The following is a 22,600-nucleotide window of genomic DNA, read 5'->3' as shown; positions in this document are numbered from 1 at the left end:
CCATTTGAGTTTGAACTATAACTCATTGGCAATAATAATGTTCAAACTAAATCGAACTGAATTGGATTTGTTGGTTCAATAGATGGATATCGACACCGCATATTTATTATATTGAATAAAAATTCGTATTCAAATCCGTCGTTGAAATAGTACAAGCTAGGATTCTAAATTCTTAGATTGCTGATAAAATGAATAAATGTTATCAATTCAATTGACCAATTTGACCAGTTAAAGTTAGACAAGGAAAATGATCCATCAGTAGCCCTTGTGCTTTTCTAGTTTCCATTTCCGAACAAGCTGATAGCTATAAATAAGTTTGTTCTGATTGTTAGCACCACAAAAATCTGTCAGCAAAACCAAATGGAAAACGACTTGTCAGATGAGCAAAACGTGATGATAAAGACAGAACAAGTGATTAAAATTTCTTGCATTAAATGAAGTTTTGTTTGTACATTAGATTATATTTAAATTACAAGATATGTAACAGTGGAAGGTTCTTGTTGGAGTGTTCAAGTTTTAATGGAAACTGCAAATATATTTGAAGACAAGTAATGTTGATCCACCAAATATGACAAATTTTGCCAATCATCTCGTGATCATTGCTACCTGTTACTTCTTTTTTGACACTTTTCTGTGTCTTCATTCAATCTCTGCAAATTTAAGCTCAGGAAGATGACCTGATACTCAACTCTACTTCATAGGTTTCATTCATGTTCATCTCGGAAAAAATGGTTGTAAATTTGTATTGGGTTTGATTATTTAAGGTTGAATTCTGAGTTAATTAAGATTCTTTATATTCTTTTTAATTTATGATATTAAGTTGTAATAACTAAACTCTCCGCCACTATTGTTTTCTCTGACGTTTGATCAAAGATTAAGAGTTTTATTGTTGAAAATAAAATATAATTTTATCTCTTGAATTTACACTTTCTAAAAAAATCTATGAAATTATAAAGTAATTTAAATAAAATGTTGAAAATAGTTTGTAATTATTCAATAATATTTTTTTTGTCATATGCTAAATTTCCATTAATAATAATGAAAATACAATAAACGAATAGTTTTTCAACAGATTGAAAAAACTATTCTACAATAATGATGAGTGCTGTAAATACAGCTGTAAATACAGTCATCGATTAGGGCTTTTCAAACCATCAAATGGGTCACCCAATACATTTATGGTTCCAACGTTAAAAATACAATCTTGAAGCAGCTCTATCCGTGAAACTTCAAGTCTTATCTTCAACATGAATCCACAAATTAGATCTAATAAAACACAAATACAACACTAAAAAATATTAGAAAAAAGCAACCATAAAGACTTTATATTTCAAGTTGAGGATTTAGATCCGATCAAAAAAGTTTTAAACTTTTATGATTCGAGTAAAGATCCGTCAAATAGACTAAAGAAAAAGAGAAGAAAAATTTCATTAATAGATTTTTGAAGAAAACCACTAGTTAAAATGAGAAGGTGGTTTTCCGGCCACCAAAACCACCTTCAAACTATGGTTCTTCATCCATCTATAATAAAAGGATCTTCTTTATTCAACAATCACTAAAGATCACTAAAAAAGAGAGAGTAAAAAGATCAATATATATATCGCTATGTTTTTATTATTATTTACATGTATTTTCATGTTTCATTTCATATCTTTTATTTTCAAAATATAAAATTTCCATATTGTCCGTTTTGTATCATTTCCGTACTATTTTGATCATCTTATGCGGTCTTCTTTTAGCTATTTTACCGTTCTTTTATCTCTTCCCTTTCTTTTAAATTTCTGGTTTGGCAATGCTTTTAAAAGATCTGAATCATACGCTTTTCCATTTTAATCCATCTCTTTCCCACAGCATAAATGACCCTTGAGAAAATTGATGCGAACGTGCTAAGCAAATGAATGAATTATGTAGTAATATTTGAATTGGATGGTAATGTTTTGTTTTGTTTTGTTTTGAAGATTATTTCATTCATACTCATCTGACACGACCAGCAAAGTGCCTGCGTATATTGTTATTACGTGCAAGGAAGGCTTTGGATTCATGTGAAATCTATTTTCCTACAAATATTATTTTTAAGATTTTGAGAGAATCTTAATCATGTATTTTTGCTTTAAATAGGTATATTTGAGAGCATCTGAGGGCTTTGGGAATAAAAGAAATAGAAACTGTAGCGTTGGCTCAATTGGTCACAAATGTGATCACTAAATTTGAAACTTAAACAACCTAAGTTCGAATCTCATATCATACAAAATGGAATTTATTGAAAATATTTGTAAATGAGTTGTTAAAAGACTCATATTAAATGGGAGATACAGACAGTGGGATATTAAAGCTAACCTCCCGAGGGTTTACCCAGGTGGTCGGGCTCCGACGGGAGTTTCCACGTCAACAAAAAAAGAAATAGAAAACCTTTCTTTTAATTTTTTTTATTAATTGTAATGAAAATTGAAGCTGTAATTTTGTTTACGATGTGGATTAGTTCAAATAACAAGAGCGTCTCACTTAAAATTGATAAATTCTGAGTTTGAATGACATGAAGATAGAATAAAAATCTTTTAATCTCTTTTAAAAGAATTATAACTTTTAATCAAAATATAATATTTTTATCTTGTAGTTTGATTTTCGGGACTTACAATTATCCTTTTCACTATAGTAAATGCAAAAATAAATTATTATTTTCTTACAATTCAAAATATAAAATGACTTTTTGATAAAAAAATTCTAACATGAAAACCAGAATGTACATTATTGGTATTTGTTTTATCAGAATATTCAATGTTTAAAATAAAAAAATTAGTATTTGAAAAAAAAATAGTAGGTCATGTATGATTTTAATAAAATTAAAAGTTTGCATTACAATAGAAAAACATGCTAAAATTTATAATAAATTTTATAATTTACAGGCATGGAATCTATGTTTAATCATGAAATCTGCATAGAACAAAATAATAAGAAAGTAAAATGAAGTGCTATGATGATTTTACCGGCAATAAGATGTTAAAAAGAAAAAGAGACACATTGATGATAAGAGAAAAAAACACCGGAGATGGCATGGACCAAAATATCAAATAATTTTGGTGGGTAGGATTCTAAATTCATACATTCAAACGGTAGGTTTTGCATACTTATCAATTGAGAGGTTAAGAAAATAAAAACTGAGCAAGTAAAGCTAGCTGGACGGCTAGGCTCTCCGAATTGTCTGTGGAGGTTGCGAATTTGATTCCGACTTCCGCAATTTGTTGGTTCGGTTGAAGTATAAAAAAAATTAACATCGGATTCACTCACGTTTTTTCTATTAAAAAAATAACCGATGAATATCATATATTTGCGAAATAAACAAAAAAAAAATGGGACCTAAATGTTCCTATACACTAACTTTTATCTTTACATCAAGTTGGTGCTAACGCCATTATTGTCTGTTTATCTTGTGAACATTTTAATCTCTTTCACTTTCCTGTCAATCCCAACTCCTCTTCCCCACTGTCCTTATTGATGCTTTCATATGTCACTATATTTTCATTTGATTCTTTTGTTTTAAAGATGCTTCGATCACGTCCAATCAAAAACTGCCACGTAGAATAAGAAATTATTATTGTCTTCTTTCTTTTTGAGTTACCAAAAATATTTAATAAATATATAATTTGAAAGAAAATCAGAAAATATTTAATTATAGTTGATTTGCTACTCCAATTATTATTGTCTTCTTTCTTTTTGAGTTACCATCTACAATAACAAAATCAGAAAGAAAAACCACACGAGATGAAAAAAACGGCCAGTGACTATAAAATATATATACTATATTAAATAATTAAAAAATAAAAATAAAATGGAAAGAAATAGAGAGATAACTTACGATCGGCGGTCAAGTGATAGTCACCCATCTATCTCTCGTTCAATAAAAAATAAATAAATTTCAGATTTATTATGCTATCTGCGTTAGATTAAAGTCCTACAATTCTATTGATAGAAAATATTACAACTTACAGCTTGAAAATGTATCCTAAATTAATTAAAATGCACACTTAAAGCAGCAAAACTATGATCTAATTGTCATAAGACATCAAATCAACATATGACTGTGAAATAATGGATGCATATGAGTGAACTTGGACGATCTAAGTTGGATCACAAAACCGAAATTGAGTGGGGTATAAGTATATATAAATATTTATTAATGTTCTTTTTATAAAGTGCTAACTCATTCAATTATTTCCACCTTTAATGGAAGACCTAATCAATGATTATATTTAGCTCTCCAATTAGGGCCACACTAATTATGCCCATTGTCTCTTAGGTATTGATATTTTTAAATCAAAAAATTATTAAGATGTTTGCAACATTCTTTATGACATGAATAATCATTAATTAAGTCATCATAAAAAGGAGTAATTTTTATAGGCTTAAATGCACAAAAAATCACCAACTTTCGCGTGTTTTTGGTATTTAACACGAACTTTTAATTTTGGCGTAAAAATACATGAACTATTAAATTTTTACATATAAGACCAAGTTTGCATTTTTTTCAAAAAACGATGTCGTTTTAAGGCAAAAACGGTGCCGTTTTAGGGGAGAAACGGCGTCGTTTTATGCCCAAAATGATGTTCGTGTTATTATTGCAAAAATCAGATAGTTCGTGTATTTTTATGCCAAAATTAAAAGTTCGTGTTAAATACTAAAAACACGCGAAAGTTGGTGATTTTTTTATGCATTTAAGCCATTTTTATACAACATGAAAATTAATAAAAAAAAACCTTGAGAACTACTATATCTTAGGTGAATAATACAAGATAAAATTAAATGTAATTGGAGCAAATAAATTGTACAGAAATGTTTCAATTTTAATCAAAATTATCGATTAATATAATTATGTGAATAAATAATTTATAACAGAATTGAAGGCTTTAATTAGTAAGTCCCATTTGAAGGTTAGTGTGACATATGGGGACAGGATGGGGTGAAAGGATGTTTGAAGTTAGGTTGAATTAATGTTATGCAATGTCTTGTTTTAAGGTGCATATTTTGTTCGGACAATTATCATGTGTCTTTCTACTCTCACCATTCATTCAATCCACAACAATTATTTGAAGCTGTGGTAATGTTGATTTCACGCTATAAACAAATTCGAACACTCAATAAATATATTAGACGGACCAATCCATATCTTTTACAATTGACATGGTATTTTGTTTACATCTATCCTAAGATATTAATTTTAATGTATTGATGGAACACGCTTGTATATATTAATTAAAAAGTACTGTATATAATGAGTACGATATTGAATTTGAAATAAATATAATATATAAAGTATAATCAATATGTACGAGCGTGTTCCACTAGTACGATCGTCTATGAGAAAAAAAACCAACTAAATGTTAAAATATACTCTATGAAAAAAAATTGTCCTGCAAAAACATGATAGAAATACTCCTAATTATATTATTGGTGTTATTATTAAAAAATTTAGTGTACGACAAACAAAAATAAGTTGACAGAATGAGCAGTTAAATTATACTTATAAAATTATAATATATTGGATAATTGGATTCAAAATCTAAGGTTATGGATTGTTTGTTTTGATTTTATTTTTATTTGTTTAGGTGATGTGGAGAAGTGGACAATTATGCCTAGCTGTTCTAGCATATTTTGGTCCTTAATCTCTGGACATATATGCCATTTTTTCAGTATTAATGTGCTATGTTCTTTCATTGTGTTTAGTCAATTTTGCCTTTTCTTTTGTGGGTGGGGAAATATTTAAATTATAAAATTTTGATTTCAAATTTTAATAATTACTAATAAGTAATAACTAAGAAATTTTTTGTTCCAATGTTTATTTCATGCATTGTATTCAAATAAGAGTTCAAAAAAATTATTTATTTATTAAAAGGAGATGATGTCTTTTAAAATATGATAAGCATGCATGACATAGAAAGGGTCTATCATTTTTATTTTGAAATTAAAAGTAAAATTTAAGCTCAAAAAATCAAATTAGCGAATTTTAATAATAGATACTAATGTCATCATTAATTACCCATATAAAATCATATCAATCCTGATAACTCTGTTTCAATACGGGTTAAAAGGAATGAAATATATTTATATTAGTTAATTTTTATTTAATTATGCACAATAATTAATTCAAATAATAGATCAAAAAACTTGGATAAACATGCTTAAAATTAAATCCTTAATTTGACATATAATACATTCATCGTGACGATAATTATTGGAGATGTACAAATTGGTTTATAATTTAGTTTGAAAGTGACTTTAGCCAAATCGATCCATTTTTGAAATAAATAAAAAACAATCCCAAATTAGAAGAATAAAGTTTAGTTCTCTTTTTTATTTTAATAAAAATGTTTTTACAAAATAATTAAAATAAAACATATATGTTAAAATTACAAATCAAAAAATCATATATCATACATTTTAACTATCTGAATACATATAAATTTAATATTATTCAAACAAATTATATTATATATAGATAATAGGATTTTAATCAAATTAAACTTAAATATTTTAAATTTAGTAATAAATGAATGAACCAATTATTTAAATTTATAGCCCGTTAAGTTTGTATACTCTCAAATTATTAATTCATAATTCCCAAATGAAATCCTATAAAATTCCATGTAATTAGAGTGTGTCGTATTTAGATATAACCTAATTAATTGGGAAAAAAAGTTTAGTTTGATTTTATTTTTATTTAATTTGGCTTGATTTGATTATGGTTATTTTTTAAAATGTTTTATGATTTGATTTTTAATTTAATATTTTTAAATTATTTGGACCAACTAAATAAACCAAATTAGTTAGTTTAATATGATTTATATATCAGCATGTCCTTTAAATTTGCAAGTAATGAACAATTCACACTAATGTTCTTTCAACTATTTTTTGAATAATTAATGTTAATAAAATTATATTATTCGGTTAATTGATTAACCGATCGAATCAAAATAAGTTATTTAATTCGGTTATAATATGGTTTATACATAATTTGCTATAATTTAATTATAAAAATTGAATTCCGGTCAATTCGATTTGATTCGATGCGGAAGCAATTAATACATGCCCCTACATGTAAATTGTAATCCTTCAAGTATACCAAATTCAACAAGCATGCTAAGGCTCAAAGCACAAACCCAATACTAGTAATGATTGTTAAATAAAACACCATATAATAAAGAAATGCCCTTATAGAAAAAAGTGCTTTTAGTTAAAAAGGAAATGAAAATCGATTACTTGAGGGGTAGACATGGCAGCTTTTACTTTTAAAAGTTTTTAAATTTCATTGAATAGAATTGTAGTTGTGGAATGACTGTCTGTGAGTGAGAGTTAGCTAATTGTGCTGCCCATATGGAATCTTTAAAAGCAATTCCCCCCAAACATTTTTACAGCTTAAAAGTGAATATTTATTTGCTTTGTTTATATGAAAATATATTGATATTTAGATTTATCTAAGCTTATTATATTATTTGGATTTAGAATGATAAATAATGACTAATCTTATTATATTTACTACCTCCGTCCCTTATACTACGTGATTAAGAAAATATAAAAAATTACATTGTTATAAGAATTTTAAAATTAATTAACTATAATTATTTTATTTTGAGTTTGAATTAATTAATTATAGAGATTAAATTTACAATTCATTTAAAATGTCATTGTCGTGTCATAATATATACTACATAAATTATTGTCTAATATAATTTAAATTTTATATCTAACTAACACTAAAAGTAATTTTTTTTATTTCTTAGGAACACGAAAGTTTTTCTTTTATTAATTAAATTTTTTCTAACACTAAAAGTAATTTTTTTTATTTCTTAGGAACACGAAAGTTTTTCTTTTATTAATTAAATTTTCTCTTAGTGCATTGGATCGGTGTAAACTAATCTTTTTCTTAAACTATTTTTGTGAAAGAGTAGCCTCAGCCATCTGGGCGCCAAAGGTCGCGGCTTCGAACTCCGGCTACGCCCTTTCTTAATATGAAGTGGTTGAGGTTGGATTGTTGGCCATTATAGTCCGGAATTACCAGGTATGTGAGATTGCAGGCGGTCCACATCCCGGAGTTTGACAATGATATTAAGTTTCGGCTCAGTAAATTGAGTCCTCGTCACCAAAAAAAAACTGTTAATACTAAAAAAAAAAGAGGTGGCTAAGTTCCGTATATTATTAGAAATTAATTTTAAATATTTAAATTTACTTTTGTACATAAAATATGCATAAACGAATCATAGGGGCAGTGTGGTGGTAGAATTTTTACGTAATTAATTAAATACATAGTACATTAGTGATTCCATAATTACAAATTATCAACCTATGTGGTCATGGTCCTAAAAAAACTGTATAGTGGATGACCAAATCCACTTATCAAATCTCATGCCCCCCCTAAAAATGTGCCTCGAGATTCTCACATTCTCAAAAAATAAATACAAAAATACAAAAAATGGAAATTTAAAAAAGAATAGCTTTAGGTCTTTTACTCTATGGCCAAACTCAAAGAATTTTTGATTCCTTAATGTTTTATAGACTTTGCAAAAAAAAAAATTTAATCCCCAATTATTGAAATAGGGAATAGAGTATAATTTTTCAATATTATATAGCTCTCTCTCACTTATACCATTTCCTTTTTAACCAAAGCAAGCACAATCCAATATAAGACTACATATAGATATAAACAAAACAACCTCAATGCAGTATATTTGTCTTGTTTCTTAAGTACAAGGTACAAGTCTTTTATTTGTAAGAACCCATAAACTTAGGGGTTTGTAAAACCAAATTTAACCCAATAACCGAACCAATGGTTATAAATTTCGTTCAAAATAAAAATTTAATTTTTAAGATTGATTTGATTACAAATAGATAATTTTAGTTAAATCTTAGTCCAAGATGAACCGACCTAATAAATAAACCAAATAAATTATATCGATTTAGATTTTTTTTTTTCGATTCAATTTAATTTGAACCGAATGCACACATATACTATTAAAATACACTCACTAACACATAGAGGAAGTTTTGTTTCATTATATGCAAACAAATATTAAAAGATAATAGTATGTATTTTGAATAACAAGTATTTTTCTTATGAACTCTATTATTATTAAAAACAACTGAGATGTTTATTCTCTCTCGGCCAATACATGATTAAGTCACTAATAAAAGAATTCCCTATTTTCTCCTTGTTTAAGAGAATATTTGTCTAGATTTTGCAAACTTTGGTTCTTTTTAAGATTATGGACAAAGCAATTATAAAATATAAAATATAAAAAAATCCATTTCTTTAGCATAACTGGCTCAGTGACAGGCGTGCTACTTCTCTTTATACTTACATAAAAAGTGCTCCTTCTTTAACAAAAGATTTTGATGAATGGAGCTTTGGTTTGCAAAGCAAGAATTGTGTTCTTTACCAAAAGGAATTTTATCTTCAAAAAATATACTAACCCATTTTTGAAAGTTTAGTCTTTTTTTAGTAGAAGAATTTGAAAATCATTTTTTTAAAATTTTGTACATTAAGCTTCAATGAGTATCAGAAAAAGAGAAGCTTGGTTGTGTGTTATTAGTTTATTTTGGTTTTGGAGTATAGGAAATGGGTTGTTATCTCCTAAAGGTGTAAACTTTGAAGGTAAATTTCTTTATTTATTTTTGTGTGTGTCCAATTTTAATCTTTGGTTTGATTTGATTTCAGTAAAGGAAAAAAAAGTTTGTTTTGATGATATGGGTACTTAAAATTATGTTAAATTTCTTCAGTTCAAGCATTAATGGGAATAAAAGGTTCATTGCATGATCCTCATGGTGTTCTTGATAATTGGGATGAAGATGCTGTTGATCCATGTAGTTGGACTATGGTCACTTGTTCACCTGAAAGTCTTGTCGTTGGCCTGTAAGCACTTTTTTTTAGTTGAAGGTTCATTAAATTCTTGAAAGTGTAGCAATTAATTGAGGAGAAAGAAGGGCATTAATGACAAAATCTTTGATGTTTCTGAAATGGTGTTTTCATGAATAATTGCAGGGGTACTCCTAGCCAGAATTTATCTGGTACTCTCTCATCAAGCATTGGTAACTTGACAAATCTTCAAATTGTGTAAGTATCCACAAATTTGTTTGGTTGACCCAAATGAGTTATAGCTATTTACTCTGCATTTATGTTATGGCATTAACATTTTATAGTAAGCTGCATATTTTTTTGCAGGTTGCTGCAGAATAATAATATAACAGGACAAATTCCTGCAGATATTGGGAGGCTTAAAAAGCTTCAAACACTTGATGTTTCAAACAATTTTTTTACTGGGGATGTTCCCTCTTCTCTTGGCCACTTGAAAAATCTCCAATACATGTAAGCACCATAATTTTTTGACTCAAAAACATGAATTTCCCTTTTATTGGTCTAAAATTTTAACTCTTGATTGCTGCAATCTTATATAGGAGGCTAAATAACAACAGTCTCTCTGGTGAATTCCCAATGTCACTGGCTAACATGACCGGGCTCGTGTTTCTGTAAGTCTTGTGACACTATTTTTGTGCATCAATTATTTTACAGTAGAACAAGTTTAACATATGTTGCACAGAAAGTTCTTCAGTCTTATGTTTTGAGAAATTGATCAGCTTTTGAAACTTCGAAACTCTATTTTTGTAAAAAATGTCGTTTAGTTGTTTCTCGTTTCGGTATTTCTGCTTATGTGATACATGGTGTGTAACTAAGAAAGGTTTTCTGCCTTTGAATTTTCAGTGATTTGTCTTACAACAATCTGAGTGGCCCTGTACCAAGATTTCCTGCTAAAACATTCAAGTAAAATCTCTATTCTTGTTACTTCCTGACTCTCTACATGTGAATTGGACGCTTAAATTTGAAGCTTGAATTGTGTTTCTTTGCTGATGCAGCATTGTTGGGAATCCTCTAATCTGCCCAACCGGGTCTGAACCAGAATGCTTTGGGACAACATTAATACCAATGTCCATGAACTTGAATAGCACACAAGGTAAGGACACTAGATTAAACTGTTTTTCTTCCAGTATTTGCTATTAAGGTCTAGATTGCTGTTGGATTGAGTCTAAATTTGATTACATTTACTTTTTAAGCTGCTTCGCCTTCCGGCAGACAGAGGAATCATAAAGTAGCCCTTGCATTTGGCTTTGGTGTCGGATCTGTCTCAATCCTCATTTTCATACTCGGGTTTCTTCTTTGGTGGAGGCAACGACACAATCAACCAACATTTTTCGATGTAAAGGGTGTGTATTAATTCAATTAATTTCTTTCAAATGTATCATCCAATTGTGACTTGATTTCCTCTGATCTAATCATATAATACCTCCTCTGATATAACAGACCGAAATTTTGAAGAAGTTTCTCTTGGAAACTTAAGAAGGTTCCATTTCAGACAACTTCAGGTAGCAACAAGCAACTTCAGCAACAAAAACATTCTGGGAAAAGGAGGATTTGGCAATGTGTACAAAGGGATTCTCAATGATGGGTCTGTTGTGGCCGTTAAGAGGCTTAAAGACGGTAATGCTGCTGGAGGAGAGATTCAATTCCAAACTGAAGTTGAGATGATCAGCCTAGCAGTACACCGTAATCTCCTCAGACTATATGGATTCTGTATCACACAAACAGAAAGGCTTTTAGTCTATCCATACATGTCTAATGGCAGTGTGGCTTCCCGGCTAAAAGGTTAGTCATTTTTCTTTCGGTCACGATGGAAATTTGTCTAGTCTTATGTTTCGGAGTTTCTTATCCATTTTCGAAAATTATCCTGAAACTCTATATTTATAACATATTCTTGAAAAAACATTGTCAATTCGATGTTTTCCATTTAGTTGTCTCTCATTTTGACATTTCCACTACTGTGCTACATACGTATATATGTGAGCAGATGAGCTAATCCTGCATTATGTTTGGCAGGGAAACCGGTCTTGGATTGGGGTACGAGGAAGAGAATTGCCTTAGGAGCTGCAAGAGGATTGTTATATCTCCATGAGCAATGTGATCCAAAGATAATTCATAGAGATGTTAAGGCAGCAAACATATTGCTCGATGACTACTGCGAGGCTGTAGTAGGCGATTTTGGGTTGGCAAAGCTTTTAGATCATCAAGATTCGCATGTCACCACCGCCGTGAGAGGGACAGTCGGCCATATAGCACCGGAATATCTTTCAACAGGCCAATCTTCTGAGAAAACGGATGTTTTCGGATTCGGAATTCTGCTTCTCGAACTAATCACAGGCCAGAGAGCACTAGAATTCGGCAAGGCAGCTAACCAGAAAGGAGTTATGCTCGACTGGGTGAGCGCGAATTATCATCCAGTTTCACTCATTAATCATTCAGAAACCTTTATTTGAGTCTAACAGAATCTCATGGCATTTCTTCTGATTTCAGGTCAAGAAAATTCATCAAGAGAAGAAGCTGGAAATGCTCGTCGATAAAGATTTAAAGGGTAATTACGACAGAATCGAACTCGAGGAGATGGTACAAGTTGCTCTTCTGTGCACTCAATTCCTTCCAAGCCATAGACCAAAAATGTCTGAAGTAGTAAGAATGCTTGAAGGAGATGGACTTGCAGAAAAATGGGAAGCATCTCAAAGAGCAGAATCAACCAAATCCAAACCCCATGAATTCTCTTCGTCGGATCGATACTCTGATCTCACTGATGACTCTTCATTACTAGTCCAAGCAATGGAGCTTTCTGGTCCAAGGTAAATTTAATTTACCATTTTAAAGAGACATTAGAATACTATTAGATGAAATTTATAGGTGAAGTTTTTATTTTATTTTATTTTTGGTAATAGAGTTATGATGATTGAAGGTTCTTTTTTATTGTATAATATAGGTTATGATCAAAACTCAAAAGGGTTTTGAGGTTTCTATTAAATTGTACAGATTTTGCTTTGGTAAAAATTAACAATTTTAATTATAATGCAAGTTTCATAATTTGTAATTCAATTGAGCTGAGGAATATATATTTTTTGTTCAACTTATGAAATCATATGCTTTTAATTTAATGTTGAAAACAGATTTTCAATGCATGAAATTCAGCAATCAAATTTGCAATCAGTAAACATGAACTTCAGCATCAATTTTTTTATTCTTCACCTATATACTTTTCTTAAAATGAAAAAATAAAAACAAATTTAAATTTGGAAGAGAGATGGGCTATAAGACATATTGCTCCGTCATACCATTTGGGCCAAAACTATAAATTTTGGAGGAAATTAGTAACGTTTACATATTTGACTCAATAGATATAAGTAATAAAAATAACTAAATACAAATAATGAACAAAGATTTTACCTCTTCAATTTGGCATAAAGTATTAACAAAATTCAAAACTGGAAAATTGGGTATAAGTGATGATTCATAAGCTTAATCACTCATATTCTCAAAAAAAAAAAAAACTTCATCACTCCCCATCACGGGCGTGCATCTAACCAAACTCAAGCCAAAATGATCTACTATTTGGTTTATATTAGTATTAACTTTTCAAATATTTGGGTTTAATTTTATTTTTCTTAAAATAAATTAAATAGTGCAAGTTTCTAAAAAAATAAATTAAATTTTCATGAGTTCAACTAGTTAAAATGCATGAAATATTATTATTTTGCTCTAGATTTAATTTCTCTTAGTTAATTTAATTTATTTTATTTTCTTGAATTTCTTCAAGAAAATTGTTGTTGTACCTTTATAAAATTGAAAAAAAAGAATCAAATATATTATTCTCTAATTTTAATTTCTATTTTCCTAAATAATCTATCAATTTTGACAAATTTACTTCGGGTTGCACGGCCGGGGCCGTATTTGGGCTGACTTGACTTGTTTAAATGCAATTTCAAACTCGACTTGAGCCCGATTCAGACTTCAAATTTACTATCTTGCCCGCACATATAAATTGTACATTATATTATCAGTTATATTAAAAATTCAAGTCTGTCCATAATATATCAAGATGGGCGGGCCTGAATGGACCGGCTGGGTTACCCAAACCTCCGAACAAGTTAACTAGTATGCATCCAGCAGTTGACAATGAGCTCAACTAAAACCCTAGAAGAGGAAGCTCATTAAACCTTTTTGTATCAAACCATAAACACTTGCTAATTCAGAATTATACATACAGTCGACCCTCTAATAATTAATATTCTATAAATTAATAATTCTAATAATTAATAGAAAATTGAGAGAACCAACTTCGTTCCACGTCGGATAATTAATAATTCTATTATTTAATAATTAATAAATTTTAAAATATATTCTACATGAATATTAATTATTAGAGAGATTTTTTTAAAGAAATATATAACAATTGATGATCTATTTGAGACAATACTAACCTTAATTCATAAAGTGGAAGTTAAAATACCATCAAATTATGACTTTCTTATTCTTTTGAGAAATATTAAAAGAAGTAATTAGATAAAAAAAATTAAAGTAAGTAAAGTATCTCTAATATAAAAAATTATTTTACTTTATGAATACAACTTTTTAATAATTATTTTTTAGTTTGATATCAATTGATATTTTTTAGATTGAATATAAAATTATTATTTTTAAATTGAGTGATTGTAAAGTGTATTTAGTTAGTCTTTTATAATATAATATTAATATTAGGTCTACGAATGTAGATGCTTTAAAATATCTTTTATAATTTCTTTATACAAATTCAATAAATTAATAATTCTAATAATTAATAAATTTTTGATCCACCATGTGTATTAATTATCAGAGGGTGGACTGTAATACATTTTTTATTTTTTATTTTTATACCACTAAAAATCTCTAAAAAGTGCAAAAAGACTTGTGTGTTTTTGATTATATGTTTAAGAATTAAGAGCTAATATATTGATGCAGAATGCATAAATGAACAAATTTATATTTTTTTCAAGACAGAAAAATGCTATTTTGTAACTAATAAACAGTCGGGTTGTTTTGTTTTAGCCCTTCGAAAGTATAATTTAATGAAAAACAGACCGACAATAAATATTCATTGGCTTTTTTATGAATAAATATTCATCATCTTTACTCACGACATTCGTTTCTTTTTGGTAAACTTCTATCATTTAGGCTTTTTAATTAGCGATTTTATTATTGTAATTCATGGATTTTATCTTTTTGTCTATATATTATAGATAAAGTCTTTCGTTTTGGGCAAAACAATTTATGAATTAATCAAAATAAATCATAAAAGCTAATCTCTCTGTTTACTAAAATTATATTCCTAAAGTAAACAAGTTTTTTAAATAATAATTATATTTATATTCTTAGTTTAAATAAAATTTCAATTTTATCATTTCGGCTCGGTCAGGTGTTCATATCATTTTAGTTACACTTAGACGAGTTGTATTATTTAAAAATGGAAAAATAACTGCCAGCTAAGTATTGTAAATAGTTTGTTTTAAAAATAAAAGGATAAGTCATCCTTCATTTTGCAACAGACATACTCCCTCCGTCCCGTTTAAGAAAGGACAAATGACTTTTTCACATATATTAAGAAAACATTAATTACTATGGTGTTTTCTTATTTTACCCCTATTTATGATAGCGTTGTATTTTGTGTATAAACTAATAGTCATTAATTATGGAAAAAGAAAAAAAGGGTGAAAAAGGAAAATTCATATAAATTGGCACAAAAAACACGATATGAGCTTCTTAAGTGAGACAAATAAAAATGAGATATGTATCTTCTTAAGTGGGACGGAGGGAGTGTTTGAATTGCCCTTTCACAATTTAGTAGTTGATAAACACCCTAAAAAGAATGCATCAAAATCAAAAGATAAATGATATCTGGGCCAGCTTACTTGATTTCCTGCTACCGACAAATTTTAAATGCTTATCTCCTTAGCTACCCTTTGGCAATCACAATTACATTAAATGCTCAAAGTTATTAGGGTTTCAAAAAGACCCTTCGTAATGCATGTGATAAACATGGCCATTGAACTTTGGCATAAATAACTGCCTAATTTGAAGAAGAGCAAAAGACTTCTTTTTATTTTTAAAATGCTATCATAGTTTCAAGATTTGCATTTATTCAAGTATTTTTTTTAATGTCAAAAGTAATACTCCCATAAACTTAATTAGGGCAAAAATCTAGATTTTAATTAAATTGATTGGTACATGGTATTTTTAACGGAAATGAGCTAGGTTCAAGTTATTTTATAATCTTGACATATATAAAGGTTATGCATTTTAATAATTTCTAATAAAACGATTTCCATCATATTTAGTGTCTTAAACATACTTGACTAAACATCATATGAACTATATTAAAAACATACACAATTTTTTAAACAAATGGTTTATTGTTTCGATCAATAATAATATTTTTTTGGTCTATTAACCAATGCCGGAGGGAAGGAGAAGAGGGTCCTCCTCCGCAATTGGCTGGTCACTAGGGGTGGGCAAAAAAACCGGTCAAACCGATTAACCGAACCGAAACCGGAAAACCGAACCGGAAAATGTGGTTAACCGGTCCAACGGTTTAGGTTTAGGTTTTGATTTTTAGTTTTCATGGTTAATGGTTTAGGTTTAGGTTTTGAATTTCTAAAAACCGTGGTTAACCGGTTAACCGGTTTATATATATATATTCATATATTTTTAATAATTAATAAGATATATTTTATGATCTATAAAATAATATTGATTTTATAATATACACAATAAAATCTAAATATAAAAATATGTTGACATATATTTTATTTAGGAATATTTTTATATATTTTAGGAGATTTTATATATGAAAATATTGTAAAAGAAATTTGTTTTCCTTATTAAAATATTTACTTAACAAAAATAGGAATATTTAAGTCTATAAATAGTAGAAAGTGGACGTGAACAACACTACAAACAATTCAAAAAATACAAACTTATCTTTAATATTACTCATAAATTATTTGTAAATAATAATAGTTTTAAATATTTGCATTGATTTAACTATTTATAAGATAGTTTAGATTTATATTTTTTTAATATAATTTAAATTTTTATAGTTTTTTTTTATTTGCTAAAAATCAAATAGAATTAAAAATATATCTTTTTTTGTCTTTAATTTTTCTAATGGTTATATGGTTAAAAACCGCAAAACCGAAAAACCGAACTGTTTTTTATGGTTAACCAATTTACCGGTTAACCGTTTAAAATTTTAGGTTTAGGTTTTTAATTTTAAAAACCGTATTACAATGGACCGGTTTACAAATTACCCTCATGGACCGGTTAACCGGTCCATGCCCACCCCCACTGGTCACTCCCTGGCTGAACCACCATTCCATTCTCTTTTTAGATTTTCACCTATTAATCTAAAAGAATTCTAAAAGCATTATTATTTTTTTAACTATTTAAAATTTTAAAATTCCAGTGCCTCTTCTAATCCAATAGGCTAAAGACATATAATTTCGTCTTTATTTTATGTAATTTAAATTTATGTAACTTATAAAATTGTGGTATAAGTATATTAATTTTGTGTGTTAGTTTATTTTTATTAATTAATTAGCAGTCACAAATGATGGATTTGTTAAAGCTATAGTAAAGTAAATACTTTTTGAGATTTTATCTTAAATTATGAATAATTGTTTAAGAAAATTTTACATAAGTGATTTGATTTTGATGAACCAAATGAACTAATGGTTGATAATTGATCAATTATATAAAAAAATAGATACACTTGATCATAAAAAAATTTAATTTAAAAAAAAAATTGAATGATTTTTTTCATAAAGGTTATTTGGCTTAAAAAATAAATATAATTTGTCAACTAAAATTTTGTCTCCTCATTAAAATTTCTAACTATGTCACTGTTGTTAACCATGGTATGCCATATTTCCTTTGAATTTCAGAACATCAGCAACATTTTTAAATAGAAGAGCAAGATCACTGGAGAACAGAACCTCCACGTCTTCCATATAATCATAAGCTAAAAGGTTTGTGGCCGGGGTCAACTGGTCACTGTTTTAATCAGACATAATCGGTCAGATTGGTCCAACAAAAATCAATTATTAATGACCTAACAGCCCTATTCTAACCACACCATTATTTAATAACAAACGTAGTCGGAATTTGAACCCGCGACTATAGCGTGTAAATGGCTGAAGCTAAGATCACTATACCAAATCCGTGTGGGCTTCGGTTCGGTTTCTAAAATCGGGATAATGGCAAAATACAACAGCACATCAATACAATATAAGTAAACAGTGTAATGTAGCTATTCATAGGACCCATAAGGCATATCAAAACATTTAAGAGATGAGAGTAGCTCTATATAGTCTTACAAAACTTGTGGCGCAGGCTGCAACCTAATCCAGTTGTGTGTGATGTGGCAGTGTCCTATTAGTCAAACGAATTTCATTTAGGGTTTGTCCGACTCAGCTACTTCTCCTTGAAAGCTAAATAGGTTCCACATCAGCTTCACTTTGACAAGGAAAGCAAAATGAAATTTCCTTTTTATTTTTGACATATAAATAGACTCTTTATCCTCCGAGTAGGATAAAAATTTCCAAATATGATGACGTGTTCTACTATGGTCCATACTTTAACATTTATCTTAGGTTGAAAAATTTAAATAATTCCACGTGTACCTCACACGTCAAACCTTCCAATTACAATAAAATTGTGTATGTTCATTTGCCGACACGTGTACACAGAAACTGATCCGAATGACCCACAGAAATTTTGGACGAAGAAAAGTGTGTTCATTACAAAACGAGTACATCAGTTTACTCTTGTTAGATCCAACTAAAATGCCAACTAGGACTGAGATGGGACCCACCTCAAAACTCAAACCAACCACATGATAATCCAACTACTTTGCTCGACCACCAAATTTTTGCCATGTGGCAGTTCATGGATTTTCTTCTTCTACTAGTATGCTTTTCACTCCTTGTACTCAAATTACACTCACATACAAAAATAATCTTCATAGCCACCATGTTGAAAGAAGAGATCACAGGAGACGGCGGAGGAGGAGGCGGAAACAACTGGGCAAGGGTCTGCGATACATGTCGTGCAGCCGCCTGCACCGTGTACTGCAAGGCAGATTCAGCCTACTTATGCGCAAGTTGCGATGCTCGCATCCACGCTGCTAATCGAGTAGCGTCGCGTCATGAGCGCGTATGGGTTTGTGAGGCTTGTGAACGTGCTCCGGCCGCCTTTCTATGCAAAGCGGACGCCGCTTCTCTATGTACTACTTGTGACGCTGATATCCATTCAGCTAACCCACTGGCTCGCCGCCACCAACGCGTGCCAATACTCCCCATTTCGCGGTTTCAATACGGACCTCAGGCTGGTCGTCCCGGCGGTGAGACAACAACTGAAGATATGTTGATGAGCCCAGCAGAAGAAGACGAAAATGAGGCAGCTTCATGGTTACTGATAAATCCAGTTAAAAACAATGGTAATGATAATAATAATCAGAACAACAACAACAACAATGGTAATAATAATAATGGATTCTTGTTTGGTGGTGAAGTTGATGAGTATTTGGATCTTGTTGATTATAATTCAAATTCTTGTGGTGTTGAGAATAATCAATATTCTCATGATAATCATCATCATCATGATCATCATCAAGAGATTTATGGTGGTGTTCATCAAGCTGGTGATAGTGTTGTGCCTGATGGTGTTGGAAATAAAGATCATATTCATCAACAGTATCATGATTTTCATTTAGGTTTGGAGTTTGAGCCTTCAAAACCTGATTATAGCTACAATGGTTCTGCCAGCAACAGTGTAAGCTTTCTTAATTATCTAATTGTGCTAATTCTTCCCAACTTAATTCACTGATTATATCTTAATTACTCAAAAAAATTGTGTTTTTTTGTGCATTTAAAAATTCACCTTATTGACTTTGAATATGAATCTTGGACATGCATTTCTGTTGTATATAGAATTGGAAATTTATCTAACAATTTGAATTTTCTGATGAATTGTTTATTTGATATGCTACTAGAATTAATAATCCGGAGTTCAATTTTTGATAATTTTATTTAATTAATTAAAATAATTTGAGCATAGAATAAAGTGGATATTTGTTTATATATTCTTCAAACTGGATGAACATTTTCGTGTACTTGACTATAAATATCATTGTTGAAATCTCACCTATTGAAATCACGTACGATAACATATACATCAAATATGCTTTAAATTTTGTGACTAATTTGTTTTGCATTGTCTGTATAATTAGGTATCAATCTCATCAATGGAAGTTGGAGTAGTTCCTGAATCAACAATGAGTGATGTCTCAATCTCGCACCCACGACCCCCGAAAGGGACGATCGATCTTTTCTCGAGTTCTCCGATGCAGACGCCGACCCAACTTAGTCCGAGGGACAGGGAGGCTAGGGTTCTAAGATACAGAGAGAAAAAGAAGAATCGGAAGTTTGAGAAAACAATACGGTATGCATCAAGAAAGGCGTATGCGGAAACCAGGCCTCGGATCAAAGGCCGGTTCGCAAAGAGAACCGATGTTCAAGTTGAAGTCGACCAGATGTTTTCCACATCAGTACTAATGCCTGAAATTGGATATGGCATTGTTCCATCGTATTAAACCCTAATACTTGTTCAGCTATAGTACTAGTTTATTTTTGAAGGTGCAGTCTAATTATTTGTTCTTATTTATTATGCTTTCTATTTCGTAAAAGCTTGTATATCTTATAATTTTGTGATCTAATTAGAAGATCAAGAAATATATATTATCAAATTTCTTGCATGATTTTGGATATATATCTAGTAAAATATTTGTATACGTCAAATTGAAGATCTCACAACTCAGAACCGCTGGGTATTGCTTGAGCTAAAACTCAATGAGCAATGGTACAAAGATCAACTAACTAACTAACTCCTTGTTTGTCCTTTCAAAAAAAAAAAACTCTCTGTTTGTCATAATTAAGAATCCAAAATTAAATTTTGGAATTTAATAAATTAAAATAAATTTAGAATTAATTACAAATTAATATATAAATTTTATCTTATTTGCAATTACAACACGTATTTTAAAATTTCGCAAAATACACCAATTTTCAGTTTTGTTTGCAAATTGATACTGTTGCTGCATGTGTGGTCTGTTGCTAATGGTGTGGGCTGTTGATGCTGCATTTGTGGGCTGTTGCTGCGGGTGTGAGCTATTGATTCTGCATGAATGGGCTGTTGCTACTGGTGCGGGCTATTGATAGTTCCTGTGTGGGCTGTTGTTACAGCCTGCTGGTGCTATGAAAATAAAATAATATTTTCATTTGTTATTTATTTACACATTTGAATAATAATATTGCTACTATTATAATGACGTGTCATAATGTGATAGGCTCACACATAAATGACGTGATAGACTGAGTCTATCTAAGAATTTTCCTAAAAATGTTAAAATTCGAGGCCAATATTTTTAAAATTCTCTAAGTTAGTCAACTTTAATATTTATTGTATTAGTTATAGTCATTCTTAAAGGTAATTTGAAATTTTGAACATATTAGTCGGGTTGCATAAAAACTCAAACTAAACCGAATAATCTCTCTTATAATTAGTTGAAAGTGACTAAACCAGACCATTTTACGCACTTAATGACAAGTCAATTTTTTTTATTAAAATATGTCAAGTTATCCATTGCATGGTTAACGCGTTACAACGCTTTAAATTATTTTAAAAAAACAACTAATGAACACGATAAATATCAAATTGAGGTAAATGAGGCGATTGAAAAATATTAGTAAGAATTGATCGCACCCGATATTTGTTTTTAAGATATTAAACCCATAATATTTCTTATATGTGAAATTAAATATTCAATCTGATCCGGATGGAAACAGACTTGATAACTTTTATCAAATTTAGCTCCTCTAATTTGATACGAGGAGTCATCTTTGGCTTAATATGAAAACTGTGCTGATTAATTTATTGTCGTTTTCAAGAATAAACTAAGTGCTATTCAATTGAGTTAGAATCTTAAGATAAGTACTGATCCCTACTTTGCTTTGCTAATTAACCATATAGAATTTGTATATCTACAAAGAAAATAAATTTATTTGGCTCCCACACACAAACACAAAACTTTAATTCAATGCAAGCCTCCTAATTCACCAAGTTTAAGTAAAGTTCAAGTAAGAATCATCATTGTCAATAATCATAATCATTATCCCTTTACTAGATCAATTCTAACCTATAATCCATTTCATTTCAAACCTTTTAAAAGTTGTAAATTTATCCTAATTTGACTAACTTAATGAAAATCTATTCGACTTTTTAAAATTAATTTAACTGTGCCTACATGACAATTAAACGTATAATATAAAAAAATTACCAATTGAGATGTCACGTGGTTCAGTTAATTTATAATTTCATATTATATGCTACCTAGACTTTCACGTACACACATTAAATTGCTTTTGAAAAACTAGATAAATTTTCAGCAAATTAATCAAATTATGGTTTACAACTTTTAAAATATTTGGATTGATTACTGAAAAGTCGAAATACTAGACCTTTTTTTTCTTTTAAAAACGAAAAAAAAAGTATCCCCTTAAATTCCCAAAACTTCATCCAAGCAAACTTTACACATTTAAAATGAAAAAACCTTAGCTCAGTGCTATAAATACTTAAACTTTATATCATAATCTTGCA

The 22,600-nt window shown here is 29.5% G+C and overlaps 2 protein-coding genes across 2 annotated transcripts; both read left to right on the top strand.

Annotated features, from left to right (window-relative positions):
* The first annotated feature begins 9,288 nt into the window (after positions 1–9,288).
* Positions 9,289–12,931, top strand: LOC126678153 (protein NSP-INTERACTING KINASE 1-like). Its single transcript, XM_050373041.2, has 11 exons — positions 9,289–9,640; positions 9,766–9,898; positions 10,028–10,099; positions 10,208–10,351; positions 10,441–10,512; positions 10,745–10,804; positions 10,897–10,994; positions 11,095–11,244; positions 11,342–11,683; positions 11,915–12,294; positions 12,389–12,931. The coding sequence occupies exons 1-11, from the start codon at positions 9,538–9,540 to the stop codon at positions 12,707–12,709; spliced, it is 1,875 nt and encodes a 624-aa protein (XP_050228998.1). The 5' UTR covers positions 9,289–9,537; the 3' UTR covers positions 12,710–12,931.
* Positions 12,932–18,768: 5,837 nt separating this feature from the next.
* LOC126676626 (zinc finger protein CONSTANS-LIKE 2) lies at positions 18,769–20,699 on the top strand. The gene is made up of 2 exons (XM_050370861.2): positions 18,769–19,717; positions 20,175–20,699. The coding sequence occupies exons 1-2, from the start codon at positions 18,821–18,823 to the stop codon at positions 20,535–20,537; spliced, it is 1,260 nt and encodes a 419-aa protein (XP_050226818.1). The 5' UTR covers positions 18,769–18,820; the 3' UTR covers positions 20,538–20,699.
* Positions 20,700–22,600: the final 1,901 nt, after the last annotated feature.

Source organism: Mercurialis annua, linkage group LG4, assembly GCF_937616625.2.
Source record: "Mercurialis annua linkage group LG4, ddMerAnnu1.2, whole genome shotgun sequence".
Lineage (NCBI taxonomy): Eukaryota > Viridiplantae > Streptophyta > Magnoliopsida > Malpighiales > Euphorbiaceae > Mercurialis > Mercurialis annua.
The sequence above is the reverse complement of the archived record's forward strand: the minus strand, read 5'-3'. Positions and strand labels throughout refer to the sequence as shown.